The sequence below is a fragment of the Ambystoma mexicanum genome, chromosome 1q, assembly GCF_040938575.1.
Source record: "Ambystoma mexicanum isolate Mex_15411 chromosome 1q, UKY_AmexF1_1, whole genome shotgun sequence".
NCBI lineage: Eukaryota > Metazoa > Chordata > Amphibia > Caudata > Ambystomatidae > Ambystoma > Ambystoma mexicanum.
Window position 1 is genome coordinate 65,359,445 of NC_090922.1, and position 23,371 is coordinate 65,382,815.

Genomic DNA, 23,371 nt, shown 5'->3' on the forward strand with positions numbered 1-23,371 from the left:
ACAGGGCGATGATATTCTGTAATATCTATTGGAATCCCTCAAGTGAGGTTCTCTGTGTATTTTTGGATGAGTTGGCCAAGTCTTTAGGGGACATGAAGCTAGAATTCCCAGGGGCGGATATATTCCTGGGGGGCGATTTGAATGCACAATGCATTGATCTCCCAAGAGAACAAAGAACATCAATTGGGAAAAGAATTTCTAAAAATGGTCAGCTGTGGGTGGATTGGTTAAATGACTGGGACTTGAAAATGTGAAACTGGAGCCTGCCGGGAGATATCCCGGCAAAGCTCACCAGGATTCAGGGCACATCTGCCTCGATATTGGACTATCTTTTCTTATCCGGTGATCTTTTTGAACATAAAGTAAGCCTAGACATAAAAGGGGGCGGTAGTGATCATTTTAGGTTGGAACTTTTTTTTCCAGACATAACATCAGAAACCCTACTACTCGACACTCAGAAGATTGTAGCCAGGAAGGGCAAAGTTCGCCTATTTAAATATAAGGCAGGGGGAGAAAACCTGAATGAAAGGTTGTTAGCCTCGTCAAAAATCTTCAAAAGGAGAATTGCTCACCCTCAGGCTTTATTAAATTTATTTGGCAAACGTGCCCTCCAAATTTTAACAAGTCCACCGGCATGTTTATGACGACGAAACAATGGCAAAAAAAAAAAGATTTCAATAGGAGGTTAAGAATCATAAAAAGAGATTCCTATCTCTCCAAAATAGAACAAGAAGCAAAAATAAGAATGCTAAAAACACTCGCATAAACATTGGTCAGTGGCACAGAATATAAAATGATTCCAACAGGATGGGGAGCACATCCTAGATGTACTGGGCAAGAGGGATGCAAAGGGGTTTTGGGACACAATGTATGAGGGGGAAAAAACGACTCGGCTTTGTAACCTGGTATCCGAGGGTGATTGGATTAAGTACCTAAATACAGTCTTTGGAAAACCGGAAAGAACAGTCTGTGATTATAATACAAAGGCTGATTGGTGTCTTGATTTCAGTGCCTCGGACATCGGCCATCGAAGATCTTATCCTGAAGGGCTCCTCCTCGAAAGCGGCAGGTCCCAATGGTTTGACCTATCAGGTATTGAAGGGTAGTCCGGCTCGATGGGCTAAATTGCTCAACTGGCACTTCAGGGAAATCCTGATGAAGAAACAACTGCCAACTTCTTGGCGCACTGCTACAATTATCCCACTATTCAGGGGGGCGATAAGGAGGCGGCGAAAAACTATCGCCCCATCGCCCTGTTGTATATTGACAGCAAGATTTTTATTAAAATCTTGCTGGGGGAATTGGAAGCATGGGGAAAAAAGAGTTGGAGTGCTGTTGAAGTGTCAAACAGGGTTCAGGAGGTGGCTCTCAACCGCAGTGAATGGTATGATGCTTAACCTCTTGAGCGAAAAATCTCAAGTAAAGGGGGGAGAACAACTGTATGGTGCCTGGGTTGATTTCTCACGGGCCTTCGACCAAGTGGACAGAGGAAGGCTCTGGTTGAAGTTAACAGCAAAAGGTATTTCAGAGGGGCTCTTGGCGATGCTCATTGAGTTCCACAAAGAAAACGACATTAGAGTGAGACTAGATGCAGAGGGCCACATGTCAGAGAGTACATTGGAGGTTGAGGCAGGGATGTCTAGGGGCCCCTCTATTCTTTAATCTGTATATAGCTGACATGGGGGATTTCTTAGCGCCATTTGCATTGGCCGGTCCAGCCTTAAATGGAAAGAAAATACACTGGCTGGCCTACGCTGATGATGTGGTGATCTTGGATAAAACGGCCATCGGCCTACAAAGTCTGCTCAATGGCGTTCATAAATATGCAGAGGAAAATGGGCTCTCGCTAAATTCAAACAAATCAAGGGTCCTGGTCTTCTGGCAAAAGAACAAAAACATTTTATTCCCCAGGTGGTCAATGGGCGGGGAAGTGATTACAAGGGTGGAGGATTTGGTATACCTGGGGTATAAAATCTATGCCATGCCAGCAATCTGCAAGGCAGAATCGGATCTTGAGGCAAAAATAAAACCATTAGCAGCCCAGATGAAAAGAATCCTTTGGAAATATGGGAAATTTTCAATCGTACCAGTTCTTAAATTTTACGAGGCTAAAGTTATCCCTGTTTTGTTATATGGTCTTGAAGCTAAACCACAGCTATGGAACACGTCCTGGAAAAAGTGGGAAGGGCTTTTGTGGAAGTATGTCTTGGGTCTTCCTATGAGCTTATCCATGGACAATCTCAGATTTTAATTGGGCCTCAGATCACTAAAATGTCAAGCAGGGTGGAAATTGATGGTATTGCAACATCGCATTACTACAACCCAAGATCACTCATTATATGCAGACATGAGAAAACATCTGGAGGCGGGCAGCTCTCAATACTTGTGTAGGCTAGACTTGATAGTGAAGGAGCCGCTTTGGAATGCGGACATAGATACAAACCTGATGGAGGAAAATCCAACAAAGGCTAAAAAAAATGGGAGGAAATGGACTGGATCCAGACCCTTGAAAAAACAAGATCAGGGACGAATCCGAATCCTCTCCAAATGTCGGAAAGAAAGCTGGGCTTCCCCAGTAAATACTTAATTAAGTTCTCAGATTGGAGAGTGAGGAACACATTTTTGAGATTGACTAAATATCTTACATACTGGAGAAATTCTTGCTAGAAGAGGGTTGGGGGCCTTAGCATTGAATCTGTGTCAGACATGTGCCAAGCCAGAAAACCAATCCATCAAACATCTGATGATGGAGTGTGATGGCACGAGAAGCTCTAGACAACAGTTCTTCAGCAGGTTTGTCTCCGAGTCAACGTATTGGGTACACGATCACCTTTGGGAAAGTTTGATTGATGGCCAATCCCAACAAAAGACGATAGCGGTAGTTAAGATGCTGGAGGACTGTAAGTTAGATCTGTGAAATCTTGGCAAGTGCCTCTTTGGGGCTCAGGCGATCAACACGCTTCCGTCAGGATGGCAAAGCTGTGGACAATTGATTTTTTTTTTGTGGAAGCTTGCGTTTCATTCTCCTTTGTTTTGCCCTCTTTCCTCTTCCTCCTCTTTTTCTTTCTTTCTTTCTTCTTCCTTTTATTCCTCTTTTTCTTCTCTTTCTGTTTATAAGAGTTGAAGGTTGAACAAATTGGTTTATCTGCAATGGATTCATTTTTAAGCTTTTGGTTTTTATTCATAGTTTAAAAAAAAATGAAGTTTGTTTGTGAAAGGTTAATTTTGTAACCATATACAATAAATACATTTAAAAATTTTTTAAAAAGCTGCTGGGAAGGGAGGCGGGGCAACTCTCAACAACAGTTTCTTCAGCCACATCCAAATTCAGCAAAACGGTAATCCAGCTATCAATGGTAAGTCTGGCAGCGGTTCCAGACAGCGAGACAGCAAACACTTATTAATACACTTTCCCCATCGGTCCTTCCTGAGGTTCAGGATCATGAGCTTTCACTTTCAATACAGGGTTCTAGCCTTTGGGTTCAACTCGGCCCCCAGGGTCTTTACAAGGCTAAAGGACACAGTGGCAGCCCAACTCAGGGCGCAAGGCCATCGTATTTACCCATGTCTAGATGACTGGCTAGTCAGGGCGAGATCTCCGGAGGCGGTCTAACATATGTCATCCGCCCTCATTGATACTCTATACGACCTGGGATTTTCTATCAATCTCAAAAAGTCGCAGTTGGTGCCCACACAGAGACTCACCTTCCTGGGACTTAACTGGGATGCGAGCTCCGAGAGGATCTTACCCTCGGAGGACAAGATCATAGCCATCGAGAGGGACACTGGGCCTTTTCTCAGCAGAGCAGTGACCACGGTGTGGTGGTACCAACATTTTTTGGCAGTTATGGCTGCATGTCTTCTTGCAGTGCCACATAGGAGGCTCAAAATTACCTGATCTGGTGGGGTACGGACAACAACCTGTGGATAGGCAGGACCTTCCGGCAACCTACACTTCAGGTCATCATTACCACAGACTCATCCATAGAGGGATTGGGAGCTACCCTGAACAACCACAGCATCCATGGAGTAGGGTCCAGGCAGGAGCAGATGGCACACATCAACTGGCTCGAAATGACGGCTATCTGGCTTGCTCTTAAAGCCTTTCTACATATTATCGCAGGCAGGGCGATTCTCATTCGAACAGACAGCTCCACATGCATGTATTACATCAACAAGCAGGGTGGCACCCGGTCCCCTCCCCTCTGCAGACTGGCGGTCGACATTTGGGAGTGGGCTCTGGTGAACAACATACACCTGTCAGCAGTCCACCTCCCAGGGGAGTCCAACCTAGAGGCGGACAGGCACAGCAGGCTGGGTGCGGACAACTTCGAATGGCAATTGAACAAGCATGTCCTTCATGGGATCTTCAACAGGTGGGGGTCATCTGCAGGTGGACCTCTTCGCAACCAGTGCCAACAGGAGGTGCTCCCAGTTTGCCTCCTGGCAAGGGTTCACTGGGTGACGCAATGCAGATCCAGTGGGACAGCATGACCACTTACGCTTTTCCCACACTCCCCTGCTGTACAGGGTCATCTGCGTGTTCAGGGAGTTCAGGGGCCTTCGGATCATCCTGATGGCCCCATGACGACCAGCACAATCCTGGTTCTCAGAGCTGCTCAACCTGTCGAACCAGGCCCCCGTACACCTCCCGCTGGGCCCAGCACACCTACTCTCTCAGCAGGGAGGCACGGTCATCCACCCCTCCCCGCAGAAGTTCGCCCTTGCAGCGTGGCTCCTGAACAGGTCTCCCTGAAGCATCTGCACCTGTCACAGGCTTACCTGGCCATTATACAGGGGGCTAGGAGTGACGCCACCAGAAGCCAGTACAAAAGCAAATGGACCAGGTTCTGTCACTGGGCAGAATCCAAGGAAATTGATCCTTTGACTTGCACGTTGGACAACGTGCTCTTTCTCGGCACACCTCGCACACTCGGGCGTTCAAGTAGACATATGTCGCACTTATCTGGCGGCCATTGGAGCTTACACAAACTCTCAGGAGGAGGTATTCTCATCCTCGAATCCGGTGGTTAAGAGGCACTTAGCGGGCTTGACTAGACTATATCTACCTATCAAGAAATCACACCCAGTGTGTGACCTCAATGTGGTCCTGGGCGCCCTGGCGCATAAACCATTCGGGCCCATAGGGTATGTGGACATCAGGCTAGTAACCATTAAGACTGCCCTCCTAGTGGGCCTTACCTCGGCACGCCGAATCAGTGAGATAGGCGCTGATGGCTTAAGATCCATATGCTACATTTCATAAAGGCAAGGTGGTGCTCAGAACACACCCCGCTTTCTTACCTGAGGTCGTCTCCTCCTTTCACTTAAATGAGGAGATAGTGTTACCTACTTTCTTTGTAGACGCTAAGGATGACGCTCAGAGGGTACTACACTGTCTAGATGTCAGACGTGCTCTAGAATTCTACCTGGACAGAACCAAGAGCTTCCGCAAATCAGACTACCTCTTTGTCACCTTTGGGGAATCAAAACCAGGCTGTCAGGCCTCCAAGGCTTCCATAGCAAGATGGATGGTTATAGCCATCAAGGAGGTGTATGAGGGGCAGCACAAGCCATTACCAGCAAACATACATGCCAACGCCATCAGAGCTAAGGCCACAGTGGTAGCTTTCCAAAGACATGTGTAGTGACAGGATATCAGCAAGGTGGCTACGTGGGCTACTCCCGCAGCCTTCTGCAAGCACTATTGCTTGGATGCCAGCGCCAGGTCGTACGCGACATTTGGTCAGGCAGTGTTAAAAAACTTGTTTTCTTAAGAGGGGCAACTCTCCACCCTGTGGCTACAGTCAGTTGTAATCGCCCGTACAGTATGGAGGAAAGGGGACGGGACATAGGAGTAATTATAAGTTGCTCACCGTAGTGACTAACGTACTCCTAGTCCATAGTCCCCTTTTCTCCATACGTCCCTCTAACCCCCTCCCCCCCCTAATAAAACTGGTGTCATTAGACAATGTTAGTATTGTCGACACGTCAGAGTGGACTTAGGAGTGGTGCCGTGGGGCGGAGTCAAGGGAGTGCATGCTCCCAGGGCCATGCTGCTGCACGCATCTAAATTTAAAGGGGAAGATGATTTCTCTGGTGAAAAAGGTACCGTCTCTCGTCCCTAGCGAGGGACGCCCATACAGTATGGAGGGAAGGGGACTATCTGCCAGGAGTATGTTAGTCACTACAGTGAGTAATTTATAATTTTTTATGCTCGCTTCTCTTGGTTGGACATTTGTAAAGCAGCCCTCTGAATGACTGAACACTTGCTCACCAGGCACTATTGTGTGGAGGTCGGCAACAGCGGGCATGGCAGTGGGTCAGCAGGTGCTATGACATTTATTTGTGTAAAATGACAGCCATTCCCACCATGCCCACACTTATCTCTATAGTATATTCTAGAATATGAATGTATGAAAGATCCAGTGCTGGAGAAGGTTTAGTTACTTACCTGTAACAGTAGTTCTTCAGCTGTTTCATAGTCACATGCGGCCCACCCACCTTCCCATGAGGCCTATCTTGAATGGCTAGATATCTAATGAACTATGATTGCTTGTGAACAAACCTAACCTGTCTGACAAAGGTGGAGCCTCAGCCTCTTGCGAACATGGTAAAAAAAGGGTCCAAAGATACACAATGAGGCTACAAGTTAAAGTATTTTTGTTAGTGCTATGCATTCATGTATTTACTGAGGATTCCTAGAATGACAACAGGAAATTATTCTAGAATGTGACTGTATGAAAGATACCAATGCTGAAAAACCTGAAAACTGTACGTCCAGCATCATTTATTTTAAACCCAACAATTGGAATGTTAGCAGCAACATAGCAAGTCTTTTAAGCAACGACAATCTCTGACTTTTACTCTGAAGTTTTATTACTCCAATGTCAAGGAAAAGAGATACAGGCCAAAGTCAAACGACCTTATCACGAGTTGGACAGTGCAGTAAAAATGCAGCAGTAATAGTCTTACTGCCGCATTACCGCACCACCCAACTATGAGTTTGGCGGAAAGTTGGAGGCTTCACCTCCAGCTCTGAGCTGGAGGTAAATCTGCTTATTTTCCGCCGGTTTTTGGTGCAATTACTGATGTAGTAATTATGCCAAGAAATGCTGTATTGACTGAAAGAAAATGGGGATTTACACCGCCACTTTTAATCTGGCGGTAATACCGCTGGACCAAGTGGCGGCAATGGTTATTGCATTGGGTGGTATTCCGGCAGATTTACCGCCGGAATACTGCCCAACTCATGATTAGGCCCAAAATCTTTATCACATCTTCTGTTAAAGCTTCCACCCTGGATGCCAAAAAGACTGACTTCCCCCAAGGTGGTGCATCTACCAACTGTTCCACTAAGAATCAAGGAACATGCATCCCTGGTTGCAGGGAGGCTTCTAAAATGTTTAAATCCGTTGAAATGGATCACCCATGACAGAGGACACTTGTATTATATCTAATCTGTTATTCCCTTTCCCTTGCTTTAACCCCTCCTGTTACACCTTGAAAGTTCCAAGCAATGTCTCTGGATTTACTGCGAAGAATTTGAACATTGTTAGCCAAGGGGGCAATAGATGTTCTTTTAGAAGAACAAAGACGGGGGTTATACTCTTGATATTTCATCATTCCAAAATGTCTGGAGGATTAGACCAATTCTGGATCTTTACAATTGCAACCAATTCCTCCTGATGCAAACTTTCCACATGTTAACTTCGCTCCAAATTCTAGTATCCCTTCAGACGAGGAATTTGATGGTTTCATTAGATCTACAGGAATCCTATTTGCATATTCCCATTCGCAAAAAGCATTGCGAGTATGTGAGGTTTGTCATAAGAAACCAGCACTCACAGTATTCTTGTCCCCCTTTCGGCCTCAATGCAGTCCCAGACTGTTCTCCAAGATCCTGCCTTGGGTGGTGGCACATTTACATCTTCAGGGCATTCCGGATGGCTGGCTGATAACGAGGTCTTTCCCCATAGAAGTGAACTTCAACCTTCAGAAAACCTGTGAGGTTCTTTCTGAACTGTGATTTTCCATAAACAGCCCCAAGTCATTCCCACTCCGTGTATTCAATTTGTAGGAGTTGTTTGGTACTGTGATGAGCAAGGCTTTCCTTCCTAGTGACAGGATTTTGAACATCTTTCAAACCATTCAATATTTTCAAAACTAAATGATTGTACTAGCCTTCTGGTCCCAGAGATTATTAGTCCTTATAGCACTTTGCATTAATCTGGTCTCATGGGCAAGGCGAAAGAGGAGAACTCTGCCAGGGCATCTGGCTCAAAATTTGAGCCAGTCTGTAGCCCCTTAGTTCAAAACTATTTCTGTTACAAAGCAGGGTCTGGTTTCTCTCACTTGGTGGACTCAACCAGAAAATACCATGGAAGGGTTGCCCTTCAGTTCTCTGCAGGCCAAGGTTACAGGTTACAGGTTACAGATTCCTCAGAATATGGACAAGGAGCTCATGGCTTGGATATGCAGACTTTCATTATGCATGTTATGCAGGTTTGGGAGAAGAGTAATGATGCCCGTGGGGATAAGTTCTTACTTTGTACAGATTCTTGTTTCTGGAAGAGCCCAGCTGTACATATTAATAATAGGACACTTACTTGGGTTTCCTGGCAACGGGCTGATATTTGGAAAATAGGTCAAATGTATGATGCTCAATCTCTTCTTGATTTTGAGTTCTTGCACTTCAAAAGTTGTCTGAGTTTAATCGTTATTCAGCCCTACAGAACCTTTTTGGTGTACTGTTAACATACCCAATGCTAATTTGCATGGCTTGCCTAGAATCCTGTATTTGACTAAGAACACGCCACTCTCAGCTTCTTTGCTCTATAAACATCTTACTCCATGTGAATATAACTTGCCATCTTCGTGTGACAAAGACAACTGGGACCGTGACCTAGTTTGTGAACTCTCTGATATTGAATAGTCTTGTATATATGCCGGTCCATGCAGATTCAAGATCTACTTAAATGTGCACTTCACACAGGAGAGACTCATTCATTACATCTATTGGACCCCTGAAAAGTTGGTATCCTGTTGGTTGAGTCTTTATGAGTTATGTTGGAATTGTAAGAGGGCTGCAGGCACCACCTTACATATGTTTTGGAATTATCAGAAGGTCCAATTATACTGGGGGGAGGTTCTTCAGCGTGTGGACCTTGTGCTGGGCCTTTCTTTTCCTCGCACACCTACGTTGTGTATTTTGGGCCTATTTCCAGCTGATATCGGCTTGTCTGCTGGTAAACTTTCTTGGGTTTATAGGGCTCTTGTGGTGGTTAAGAAACATATCTTACTGCATTGGAAGAGTGATGCCAGACCTATGGTTGATGACTGGCTTCACAGCTTGTCGATCCTTTATGGTAGCGCAAAGGTGTCCTACAAGTATAATTAGCGACTTGATAAGTATGTAGCCATTTCAGAGAATTTTTCATACTTGTATGGTTAGCTTTTCCCCCTCTAGCCCCCGTTTTGTTATTATTTTTGCCTTCTTCCTTCTCCTTCTATTTCGTATTTGACATTTAATGGGCCTGTTGTTGTACCCTGGATGTGTTTTGAATTAGTAGCCTGTATACCTGACGGGCACACAAGTTGTTGAAAATTCAATAACATTTTTAAAAAAATGTATTTCACGGATCATGATCTGTTTTGTCCATACTTGACATGAAATCTCAATCACAAAATAACATTTGACAGCTAAGACCAGATGCACAAACTTCAAGGTAACTAGTGAAATATTGTTATGATAACACACAGTGGGGGTCATTCCGAGTTTGGAGGCAGCCATGGTGCTATTAGCACCATGGCTGCCTCCAAACTCGGGTCTAGGTCCGGGTAGTCAGAATGGGGACTTACCGGAACATTCCGACCTATGCGGACCTGGTAAGTCCCCATTTCAAAAACCATTCCCCATTCCCATAGGACTCAATGGGACTGGGGAAGGAGCTAATAACGGGCCCGCAAATTGCGGGCCTGTTATTAGGTCCATGGTCCCTTAATGGGTCCCGCTAAGGGCGGCTGGTAAAACCAGCCGGCCCTAGTGGGACCCGCTAAGGGACCTCGGAATGCGGCGGTAGGGGGTTAACGGCACCGGCATCCTTACCAGTGCCGTTAACCCCCTACCGCCATACTCGGAATGACCCCGTGTGTTTACTTAAGCTAGTTGGTATAGTCTCTTTGATGCCACAACAAATATTTATTTGTAGTTTATTGCTTATAGCACAAACCGAGATCAAGAGCAGTGTAGTGCTTTACAACAGGATTGTGCTAGAATTGGGCTTGGCCTTTTATACAGTAACGCAGTACTGTTGGTGGAATTAGAGAGGGATTTTTATGTGTCCGTTAGGTATTGTTGAAAGAGCCACGTATTTAGTGGTTTGCAGAACTGGAGGATGGGAGGAGCATTTTGAGCCTCTACCAGGATTGAGTTCTAGATGGTCGGGCGTAGCAGGAGAAGGACTGCTTGCTAGTCTTCTCTTTGCAAGTGAGCTTTACTCCAACCTTTTGATCGTTTTTCTACCTGAGGTGTGAGAACATCTAGAGGTGTGGAGTTTAGCCGGCAAGTATGTTGGTGTTCCATGGAAGTCTGCTTTGTAGGTGATGCATGCATTTTTGAGTATGATCCTGGCGGGGAGGGGGAGCCAGTAAAGTGTGCGTAGTGTTGGATAGATGCAGTCTAATTTGCAGGCACCTGTAATGAGGCGGGCTGCAGCATGGTGTGCTGTTCTGTAGAGTGGCTGGTGTGATGCTTTGTGGGGTGCCAGTGGTGCTGCTGGATGCCCAGTAAAGAGGGTATTTCCCTCATCGATGTGTGAGATAGCGAGAGTTTGGACCAACGTACAGAATTCTTTTGGAGGAATGAATGGTTTGATTTTTGCAGACAGCGTGGATCTGCAGCCATCCGGTTTGTGCCTTTTTGGCTATTTGCTTTTGGAAGGAAAGGCTGATGTCAAAAATGTAGCCCAGGGATCTGGCCAAGTTGGACAGCTGAGGGGTGAATCCTTCCAGGCACATGTCTTCCAGTCTTTGTTGCACAAGTTGTTGTTTGGTGGGGGGACCGATGAGGACAAATTCCATTGTGTTTGGGTGGGAAGTTTAAGGAAAGCATTTGACAATCCATTTTTGGATAGTAGCCAGGCATTCGAGGAGGCAAGCCATCTCATGGGGGCGATTGACATTCAGGTACACCAGAGTGTCATCAGCGTGCTCATGGATGGCTATCTTGAGGTCATTTAAGAGAGTTCCCAAGGGTTTCCATGTGTAGATTGAAGAGGATTGGCGAGAGAATGCAACCTTCCCGGACCCCACACGTGACTGGTAGTTGGCTGGATTTGAATGAGCCCATCTGTACGACCTGGTGCCTACCGGATAAGTAGGATGCACACCATTTTACTGTTGACGAGGTGGGAAAGGCGTATTGGGTGATCAACTGTGATGAAGGCAGCTGAGAGATCTTGGATGATTAGGAAACGCGAGCCCTCAGTGTCTGGGTGAGCACATCGCCCACCAATTGGATGGTTGCGGTCTCAGTCCTGCATTTGGGGCAGAATCCAGAAAGGTAATCACGGAAGAGGTCAAGCTGATCGATTTTTGTCCCATATAATTGGGGTGACACGACATGTAAAATATCAGCACCTGTGTTCCTCTTTTCAAAATTGCATTCCCTGGAATTCCCTGCCCTTTACCATCCCATATTTACCCTAGTCTATCTATAGGGAGAGTTTGGGGTTGAGTGGGGTTTAAGTTACCTTTTGAAGGCGGCTTCTGATTTTGGAGAGTCATCTGGGGACTCAGTCATCCTGGAATCATTCCTTCAGCAAACCCTCTCTTCATGTTGATGTCTGGGAACCAAATTCCAATCATAGACTAGTTATCTTTCTTTCAGTGGACTGGTATCCAGTCTACCTGGGGTCAGCCCTTTAAATATCAGCTATGTGCTCCCATCTCCATTTCCTTCCGCAATGCTCCTCTCCCCATATTCCATAATCCTAATGTTTTATGTCTTGTGTGCATACAATTATATATCTGTCTGACTCCTCCCCTGCCATGAGAGGTTTGGTTTTTCAAATGCCAAAGGCGGGGGTCAAAACCACACCTATTGAAGAAATGTCTGTTTCATTTTTTGGACCTTACTTTGGGTGTGAACAGGTGAAATTAATAAATATCAGGTTCTGTAAATCGATGCACGCATTTAGCTACATGAATGATTGCTGCGTAATAGAATTTAATGAAGTTAGGTGTTTATGCCATTGTTCGCTTATTCAAAATGTGGCACGGTATATATTTTTTTGTATGATTTGGCAAATATTACAAACTGAAAATGTTATGTAGATCTGAGCTTGCATCGCAACACAACAATTATTTTAATGATTAAACATTTGATTTAAGATTTACCTTAGGTTACTCTCTATTCATTTAGCTAGTGTGGAGTTACTGACATTTTCCTGCAGTGGCAGCGCACGGTCCTATCACATGATACCTATATGTGTTCCGAGCAGAGGTCTGCTGTGTACGGAGTTCCATCACCTTTCCCTTAACCCAGGCTAACAGAGTTTTTATGGGATTCTTGGAGCTTGATGAAAGAGGAAAAGAGCCCTTTGAAGTCAGGAGCCCAAATCCATTAGTGATGTCTGGCAGGGGATTTATGTGTATAATCTTCAGAACAGGCTTGAACAACCAACCACGTTCATAGTATCTGCTCTTCATGTTTTGTTATTGTGAATTTCTGATCTGGTTTGGGCCTGATAAGTAGAATATTCAAAGAGTTTTCCAGTTCCCCTTTTTAAGCAGTTTTAAATGCTCCACTTCCTATAACCAGACTCGGAGAAGTCACTTTGAATCTCAAATGCAAGGATTCTGAGTGAAATCTATGTATGGTAGAATGAAATGGAGCCTACATATTGGTTCCTGTATGACTACATGGCATTGTTTTAGGTATAATTAAACATATGCAAATACAGTCACTGAAATTATATCGTTTTTCTATGCTTCACAAGTGTAATTTATATTTTCTGTGTTTAGTATTTGGGGTTTAGGATATCACATATGGCTGCAGTAGGCTTTAAATATAGTCATTGAATACAAATAAATCCTATTTAATCTGGATACACATTTTCTTGGCACATGATATCTGAATTATAAGGACTTGTTAAGAAATCAGTTCTCTTTAAACTTTGGAGTTGTGAGAATGAGTGTTTTGGGACCCGGGTTGGGTTCATATGTGAATGACATATTCCAGGTGATTGGGCCTTAAAATGCTCATATACTTTAAATATACATTTTGTGGTCTGCTGTTTTCCCTATCTTTAGTATTTTCAATAAACATTATTGAAAAGGGACTTTGGAATGATCGCAGCTGATAGGTTCTGTTGCTTTATCAAACAAAATGTTCACATGCGCTTTCACACTTATTTCAACCCTTTCAAGGGAATCCTCTTAAACATGGCATTAAGCCAAATGTGCAATCCATGAACAAGCTCTTTTCAACAATGTCTCAACAATGTCTTGTTTACTCTCTTGGAGAGACTTTCTGTCTTGAGTTTATTTTGGACCCTTATCCTTTGCTCCAAAGTTCCTGACAATTCCTTCCCTCTTTGTCTATGACCAGAGCAGACTGGGCTTGTCTTGCCCTTTTTTTGATAACATGCCATATTCAAATCGAGGAAAATATGATGACAGACACTTCAATCAGTCTCTTTTGCACGGTGGCAAAGGATGTCTTTAACAGATGTGGTCACCCTCAAATAGATCACTTTGCAGTTCAAGGTAATGCCCTATGCCCTCTATGTGTGGTGTCCCACCACCCTTACACATCAGGCTGATGACCCCAAAGGAGGAATATGGATCTCCTTTGGCTCCAAGCTCCAGTCCAACAGCTGCGCAGGGACCCATCATGTGACACCAACTACATATCCCAGAACACCTCTGGCCCATTTCCATGATACATTCTTCTGGCATATTCGAACCCCAAACCAGACTCCAGATCCTCCCTTCCACGACCCCATCTAGGAAAGCAAAACAGGACAGCAGACTTCCTCCATAGCGCTTTTATCTCCCTTTAAAAGAGACCTAAATAGCCAGCAGGACCATGTAGGGCGGTGTCAAGCAAGGACAGGGAGTGTTGGAATATGCAACCAAGCAGTCACACTTGCCACAAGCACCTCACCAGGGGACTCTCTCTATCTGAATCCAGGCAGAGGGGAGGTCACATAGTGGACTGGAATTGAAAACGACTGCTCTTCCCATTTTTTAGAACATGGTCGCACAGGTGAGCACCATCTTGACTGTCAGCATGCTGGACATGTCTTTATGCAATAAACTGCTTTTGTGAACTGCATTTTCTTGTTTGTGCAGTATCCGTTGTCTGTGAAGTCTACTTCACATATGTTGTAGTTAACGGACACAAGGGCATTTTCCCAGCACAGGCACACTAAACTATTCCATGTTTTTGGCAAGGATTATCAACTGATCAATCTTCGAGCATGGCACTCTAGGGTTGGTGTTCTATTTGCCAAGGTGTACTTCATATCATTGCAGTTGCAGCCTGAAATTGACTGATGGGTCACCACTTCTCAAATGTTCCTATACTTGGCCTTCTTTCCCTAATTAGATTGACATGCTAGGGGTCCAGGAATAGAATTGAGAACACATTTTGAGTAATGGTAATTGATTTGTATAGTCCTTTCATGTCACTGATGCCCGCCAAATCCGAGTGATTTTCCCACGGCTGAAATTACTGCGGCCAAATCGTTTGCATGAGAAAGGTGCGAACTACCAAAAGTTTGCACCTTTCTCATGCGAACACACATACAAACTCACACCCAGTGCTTTAAGTGGGGTAAGAAATTGAGGGGGGGCGTGGCTTTCATTGTGTGCGTGGAATAAAAGTGCACTAATCATAGTAAGGGGCGCAAACAAATATATAAATGTATGTGAGCATTTATATGTTTGTATGCGTACTACTATGGTTTGTGCACTTTTCAAGCCATCTTTTATAAACGTAGCAATGTTACAAATGTCTGTTTATAAAAGGTGGCTTGAAAAGTGCACAAACCATAGTAAGTTACGCACACGAGTGTGCTTACCTTACTTACTATGGTTTGTGTACTTCTCAAGACACCTTTTATAAACATAGACATTTGTAACATGTTTCTAAAAGATGGCTTGACACGTAAACAATTCAAGGCATCTTTTATAAAGCTTTGTCAACGGACATAGACGCCTCGGGCTCTATGATCTATCTGCTCTGAGCAGAGATCACTGAGCCCGAGGCGTCTTCCACCCTCTGCGAGCCAGCGTGCTCTGTGATCTAATCTGCATATTAGATCATGGAGCCCGCAGGTTTGCGGGGTTCGGTGACCTGGGTAGAGCAAACAAAAGGACAGTAACTTCCTCTGATGACCCTGATGAGGGGTCACCAGAGGAATTTACAGTGGCTGGCACTTCTGTCAGCTTGCCTGACATAATGGCGGGCGCATCTCCCGTCGCGGCTGCGGCCGCGGCGGGATAATGCATCCTGCCAATGTTTGGACCGGGGTCCCCGGCTCAGCTCCACTTTCTGCACTGCTCACACCCACACACACACAACACACCCATAACACTCCCACACCCACCCCCCCAACATAAACAAACCACACTTACCTTGTCTTCACGCTGGGTTCCTGCAGCGCCAGTTCCCTTTCACTTCCGTGATCGGGAACCGGTGCTGCAGGGTCCTTTTCTTTTCTTCTCTTTTTTTTCTTTTTGAAACAGGGGGCTGCAGGGATGTCCCCCGCAGCCCCCGCTCACTACCATGAAGTATACTGAGCGGGGTGATGCGGGGGACACCCCAGCAGCCCTCGTTCTTTTATATAATGCTACCACCAAAGGTTCGAACTTTTGGTGTTCGAACCTTTGGTGGTAGCATTTTTAAAACAAAAGGTTCATGCGAACCTTTTGATTCGGGAAAATCGTCCTAAACCATGCCCGCCCGCCATGCCTGTTTTGACAATGTGTTTCCTTTTACCTTTGTGTACAATTGCCGTAACTGTATGAACTTATTGGGAGTGAGGGTAGAGTTTCTCATTATTTGACAAGATATAAATGTCTGTTTGAGCTTTGAACATAATTCTTCCACTCTAAACATTGAAGGTAATGCATTTAAAATTGTTGGTGCGAATGTAATCTTTCTCTCATGTTTGTTTCACAGAGGAAGAGGCATCATCAAGCAAGGGGAGCTTTATAACCTATAATGGGAGGAAGCAGGTAAGTTTGGAATGGCAACATTTTTTGTCATGTGAACAATATGGTTATTAGGAAGAACATTATACATCAAAGGCTCTCTTTATTTTGCAGAAGTGGACGGTGGAAGAGAGTGAGTGGCTAAAGTCTGGAGTGCAGAAGTATGGGGAAGGAAACTGGGCAAATATCCTAAAACGCTACCCTTTCAGCAACCGTACATCTGTCATGCTTAAAGACCGTTGGAGGACGATGAAGAAATTAGGACTGACATGATTGTCATCAAAGGATAATGGTGAACTAAACACATAAGTGAAGAACCTTCCTATTCTCTTTGCAAATATTAGAAAAGAAGCCTGACTTTTCACTGCTCTTTCAGTGATTGCTTTTGAACTCGCTAAGGATAGAAGCAGCCTTCTTTCAAGTGTTGGAATGGAGTTCTACGTTGATCCTACTGCAGCTTCTAGTGTGCCCCTCTAGGAGGATGAAACCTTATTGCAGTGGCGTTAACACATTAATGACGATGCAACTGGATTGATTGTAAATTTCTACTAAGCATTGACTGATTTTATGCCTATTTTTTAGACTGTCTTGTGGAATTATGCCGATCTGGGATAGAGACTATATTATCACCGACATTTGGTATTGTGCCACATTTGGAAATTGGCTGAAGCATTACTGGTGTAAGAATTCCTCCCCGTCCCACCCCTACTACTCCACACACAACCATTTTTCTGTATTTTTATTACCTAGCCTTAGAAATAATAAGGTGCGCCCTGGAATCTCACTCATTGCGATTTCTTCAGGAGCTTGTTACCCTGCCCTATCTCTCCCTGTAAAGTAAGAAAAATGGGCATGGCTCCAGAGACCCCCATCATGCTACATTGGTGATTGCCCACAGCTATTTTTGAGCTTTGTAGCCCAACTGCTCGGCTATTTTCACCTTTCTTGACAAGTCCTATTCCCTGGTTATATGAACGCCACTTGATCTTTAAAGAATAAAATGCCTTATACCCATGAAGTACCATGCCCTGTTTTTGGTTGCAACAGTGATGCATCTTGCGTTAAATGCCTCTCTTTAAGTGCGGTGATAGTAGTAAATAAAGATGAAGCTGGACTGTCATGAACGTTTCCCATTCAGTGGGCATTCTAGGGGGATGCACCTAATGCACTGGTACAGTTAAATGTAGCGTGTCTGAAATTGCCTTTTCAGAAACAATGATTTGGGTAAGATCTTGTTGTGGTGGTTCGGTTTAAAAAAGAAAACAGATGTGATATTGTTTAACTTCCAGTTGAATTCTGGAGCATAATAGAACCGCTGCAATGGGTTTCTAGAGTTCTTGCTTGTTGTAGGCTTGGCATTGTGGGCACGTCTAGACACATTTTTAAGTGCCCTTGTCCCAATCTCTCCCAGCATGAGTAAATGGTTACCTGGTGCTTTTCCTTGCAATCCCACCTAATAGCTTTCCATTTTAGTGGAGGAACTACAGTAAAAGTTGAAGGAAAAGGTACATGTATTTTTTTAATCTGACACATAGCTGTGAATGCCAAAAAATAAACATAGCATTTTATTGTAACCGTTTGAATTTCCTTTAGCTGTTGGATTGTTACAGGAAGTGACCGTGGAGCAACCGTAAGTATTGTTCATGTGGCCTCTCGTTAAATTGGATTGTGAAGACTCAAATACCATTATTTTTCCTGTTCCAAGCCGGGCATGATCTCTCTGAATGTAAATATATTTGTGTATGGGTAGGGTACCCGGCCTTCATTTTGCCAACTACCGAGACAGAGGGGCTACAATCAGATGGGCCCTTTTTCCTAAAATTGATGTTGTCTTTATTGGAGGAATCTATATCACATGAAGAAACCAAAGTAGAATATCCCTGCATAACGTGTCATGTAGGCGGGGCACGGTTTCACCTGGAGTCATGGTCTGCTATTTTTATTAGAGTCTTCCTGGCTGATTCATGGAATTAATGTGCGCCGAAAATCGCAGCGCAAGCGCGAAAATCGCAGGGCAAGCGTGCGAAAGCCACGCACATCGATTGATGGAAGTCCGTGCGCGTGGAAATCCTGGGATGTGTGCTAAAATCGTGCGTGGTGCACGCGGGCGCACACGTCATCAAACGGCGTGCGCTATGTGCACAGCGAAAGCGCACATAGCGTGGCACACACAACAAAAGTGGACGTAACACGGGGCGTAACACGCAGAATGGGGAACAACACATGAATATGTGGGCGTTACGGGGGAAGTACAGGAGATAAATGCGCGGAACGCCCACACGCGTGCCTACAACACGTATTCATGGAATCGAACAGGGGAAATGCGGTGCGCCAAAAAAGACGCGCTAATCCGGAAACACATACGCCAGCAGGAAGCAGGCGTACGCGGCCCCGTGCAGCATAAAAGTATGCGCAAACAACAAACAAGCTCAGACGCTACGATGAATATACCATTCCTCGCAGCAGTGGTCGTGGGACACCGCAGGAGGAGGAGGATAGCCAGGCCCAGAATTTTTACACCCAGGACCAGCCTTTTTGGGATGCCTGATGACCAGGTGTATTGGAGGTACAGATTCCCACCACACATAATACTCGACCTGGTGAGTGAGTGGGAGGATGACCTCACATCCCCCACCCTGTGCTCCCAAGCACTGAACGCCTTGGAAAAGGTGCTCAATGTACTGCACTTCTTGGCCACTGGTTCATTTCAGCAGACAAGTGCCATAGTGGGGGGGGTGTCACAGGCCACACAGTCACGCTGCCTACACCAGGTGTTGGCCATCATGACTGCACGCTCTTCAGTCCGCAGGCACATATACATGCCCAGAACACCTGCAGAAAGGCAGGCTGCCGTCCAGAACTTTTACGGGGTGGCACACTTCCCCAAAGTGCTAGGTGCCATTGATTGCACCCATGTGGCTCTACGTCCTCCCAGGGCAACTGAGCACATCTATAGAAACCGCAAGCACTGGCATTCCATCAACGTGCAGTAGTATGTGATGCCAAGGGAATCATCACCTCAGTATATGCCAACTATCCAGGGTCCAGCCATGACAGTTTCATTTTCAGAATGTCACCCCTAAAAGCTGGGCGGCATGGCGATACATGGCTGCTTGGTGAGTATAAATGCCTCTGCACATGCATGCATGTCAGAGACTGAGTAATGTCACAACCCCACTAATGATACCCATCATCACCTTCTCAGGGGACAGTGCCTACCCTCTGAGCACCCACATGATGACGCCAATTCGGAACCCCACCACACCACCCAAGGTAAGATACAACACAGCCCATATTGCAACCCGGGCATAGTGGAGCACACATTCGGAGTGCCGAAGTCACGCTTTCGCTCCCTTGACCGCTCTGGTGGGCAGCTGCTATATGCGGCCTCAGTAGTGTGCAGGATCATGGTGGCAGCATGTGTCCTGCACAACGTTGCAACCCGCCGAGGCCTGCCGGTGGACATGGTGGTGCCCCCACATCCCCAACCACATGCACGGCCCCTGCGCATGGGAGGGGAAAAAGCACATGATGAGGCAGCCCGTACGCAGCTGGTGGCTAATTACTTCACCTAAAATCACGCCCCTGTGGAGTGCACACAGCCCTGGCACATACTAGCTGACAATCAATGATGATGACATAAGGGACAGTCACAACCATACCAGCATGAGATTGGTCACCTGGGAGTGTTACATTGTGTGCATCCCTACCTACTGAAAGACAACACATTTATGCTGCATGAATGACTACCCCCTTGCAAAATACAACATGAAAATAGTGCCATGTCACCAAACCCCTCCCCATCTCAGCTACCCAACACACCATGGCATGTCATGCAATGTGAAAGCAACCAAATGAATGCACAACACATGACACAAGTGGCACAAAGTGCACTGTCCAAAATGGAAACAGGCCACAGACAATATGCTCTCAGTAATCAATAACAAACGGCACACATGAACAAATACTTACCAGCAACACAATACAGCAACACAGGATGAAACAGTGGCAAAATATGACAGTACAAAATCAAAGTAGTGCAAGTCTTACAACCTGAATAAGCCAGCACATCGACCCCTTCCAAGTGCAGAGTGTTGCTGTCAGGCAAATGTATCGGTGTACTGCATACAACATGAACTGCATCTGCAAAGGAGACGGCCTTGTGAAGACATGAAGAAGGTACATGTGAATAAGGAGGAAGACATGGATGCACAAGCACATATCAATACACCATGCAGTGTTCAATACAACAACAATCCCCACTAGGGATGTCCACACAGTTTTGACTACAGACTGCCCACAAATCTCATGGGAGCCCAATGTCACTGTGTAAGTCACTGTCACTTGGTCACACCCTTTGCAAGCCCATGGAAAGGGGAAGCAGGAGGGGTGTGTGTGTCATGAACCCAAGCATCTAACCCAAAGACAGGACAAGCCTGCATGTGCCCAGCTGGAATACACAGTGGATGCCCACGGGAGCCACACAAGGCAACACACTGTAAAAAAAAATACAAAAATCCAAAATGGCCATGTGTGGACCACGGGGGGGAGGCCACCCAGGAGGTTCGAGGACAGGGTGCACCTCAACACCCACCTGCGTGGATGTTAAGAAAAAAAAAAATACCTCCATGGGCTCATGGCCTGCACGGCTATGCCAATGTGGGAGAACTGCTGTCGCTCTCTTCACCCTCTGCTGCTACATCAGGAGGTGGCAGTGCTATGGGAGGCAGCCCACGCAAAGCCCTGGTATGGTCCTGCATGGCAGCAAGCATGCAGGTGTTGAAGGTCTGGTTCTGGAGGATGATAGTACGGAGATCCCCACGCAGCACCTCACGGGTTGCCTGCATTTCTGCATGCATGGCCTCGCGTGATGCCCGGATCTCCTCACGAGTTGCCTGCATCTCGGCTGAGAGCGAACGTGTGAGCTGCTCCAGCTGCTGTTCTGACCTAAAATTTCGGGAAGCCTCAAATTCACCCAGAGTCTCGCTGAGGAAATGGAGTTCTAACCGCAGGGCTTCCCTGTAGCCCTGTGACTCTACAGATATGGCTTCGCGCAGAGTCTGCAGTGCCGCCCGTCGGTCCCTGTTGGAAGCCAACATGTCTTCCCTGTGTGATTGGCAAATGGAGTCTGTTGCCTGCTGTTGTTGCTCCATCTGCCTTTCAGGGGGGAGAATGGAAGTGACCACCCTCTCCATTGCCTGAGCCATCATTTCAACCAATGCTCCCTGTTGTGCTGCTATACTGTACATGGAGTTTTCCCATACAGTATTGCCTGGTGGCGTACGGCAACCGCGTCGGCGGCACCACACCTGTTTGGGGCAAGGCGATCTGCACCTTGCTGTGCTGGCACTGCCTGAGGCTGCAGGACTGCATTCCCCCTCTGATCTGCTGGCCCAGGAACAGGATCAGATGTTGTGGAGTGTGGCCCTGCATCCGTAACCGCCAAAGGCGTAGTTACCAACACTGACATCCCCATAGAGGGGCCTACCCCCGGTGCAGGTGGGTTGGACAGAACAGCATCGCTGCCAGAAACACTCACCTGCGACAGCACATAAGTCCCACTGTCCGATTCAGCACCTGAATCATAGAGGTCTGGGGAGGTGCATCCAGAGATACCCGTACACACTATGGTCTGCAGGAGGATAGGGTTTTCACCCACCGCCACACCACATCCTCCACTGGTGCCCGGTCGTGGCTGAGATTCTTCCTGGGTCTGCACCATCTCCTCCACCTCAACAGCATCAAGTGCGTCATCACCTGCAAAAACATGAAAGACAACAAATGGAAACAGGCATGAGCACCATAGCACACACATAGGCCTGACAAGGCAGAGATCCAGTACATGAATAACACATGTCCCACACGACTATAACCCTGGCATGCATGCACTGTCAATGAGTTGTAAGGGGGGGCAAAAAGCAGACACTGAGGACTCCAAGATGGAAAATCAACACATGTGCTGCATGCTAGATAGCACTGGCATCGCAGATTAGCCTGTGAGTGGCATGGGCAATCCACATACATGACACATGCCAGCACACAGATGGCACGTAGCATATCCATGGTACATTTGACAAGTACAGCCATATGTCAGTGAATGATTACTGCAACACATCCAGTGTGCAATAATACAGTGATGGCAGGCAGATGGATACATCAATGGTTGGTCACTTCAACATGACAGGAAACAACAATCATGTTCCACATTCAAACAGGCCCCAAAAATGTATGTGAGCAGGCCCTTACTCAATCAGCCTGAATGGTCAAATCATTCCCATAACAAGGTAATAAATGTGGGCCATTGTGGGGTGTAATCTATGACGGAAGCATGTCACATATGTGGCATTAGGGCAGAAAACTGTGTTGCAAAAATGGGAGGATTGAAACAATCAGGCTGAATGAACACTGAAAAATCAGAACAATGTTGTTGCAAGATGACAGTTCAAGGGCAACTGCAGTAATGTGGCGCTAATTGGCTACTGTGGTCAGAAGGGATACTGTCATACCCAAACCTAAGGCCGGTGAATGGTTTGGAGGAAGCACATGGGTGACCCATACCACTCAGGAGTACACACCCTCACCTGGCACGCAATCATTACACATCACCCAAGAAACATACACATGGATTACACACACTTGCATGGGCTGCATGGGCACTCACCGGACAATGCCTCATAATCTGGTAGGTCTCCCACGCCTTGGATCTGTTCCTCTGTGATGAAGGTTCCAGCAACAGACTCATGTTCAGTGAGTTAGTCGTCCTCTGGTGGAGACCCACCGCCAGTCACCAGAGTAGAGGCATGATTGGAAGCCAGCTTGTTATTTGCTCTGCGTTTAAGGTCATTCCACCACTTGTAGCAATCATCAGCTGTGCGCCTCACAAATCCAACGGCACTAATGTGGTCCGCGATGGTCTGCCAGTGGGCCGTACGTTGAGCAGTCGTAGTCTTACAGCCTGCAGTCACCAACATTTCGCGGCTATGTGCCAACACATAGGCCACAAGTGCATCAAGTTCGGCGTCATTGAAGCTAGGCTTCCTTGACGTGCCGGAGTGTGTAGCCGTGTCTGGGGTCTCAGCCTGTAGTGCAAGAGCACCCTTCTTCTTCTTGGAAGGTGGTTCGGATCCTGAGTGGCTTACGCCGCTCT

The 23,371-nt window shown here is 46.1% G+C and overlaps 1 protein-coding gene across 1 annotated transcript in view; it reads left to right on the plus strand.

The window, feature by feature from the left end:
• TERF2 (telomeric repeat binding factor 2) overlaps positions 1–17,798 on the plus strand; it is a 498,766-nt gene extending 480,968 nt beyond the window's left edge. Inside the window, exons 9-10 of the mRNA XM_069635526.1 lie at positions 16,193–16,248; positions 16,339–17,798. Of these exons, the coding sequence (XP_069491627.1) occupies positions 16,193–16,248; positions 16,339–16,497 (215 nt within the window). The 3' untranslated portion in view covers positions 16,498–17,798. The remainder of the gene's footprint in view (positions 1–16,192; positions 16,249–16,338) is intronic.
• Positions 17,799–23,371: the final 5,573 nt, after the last annotated feature.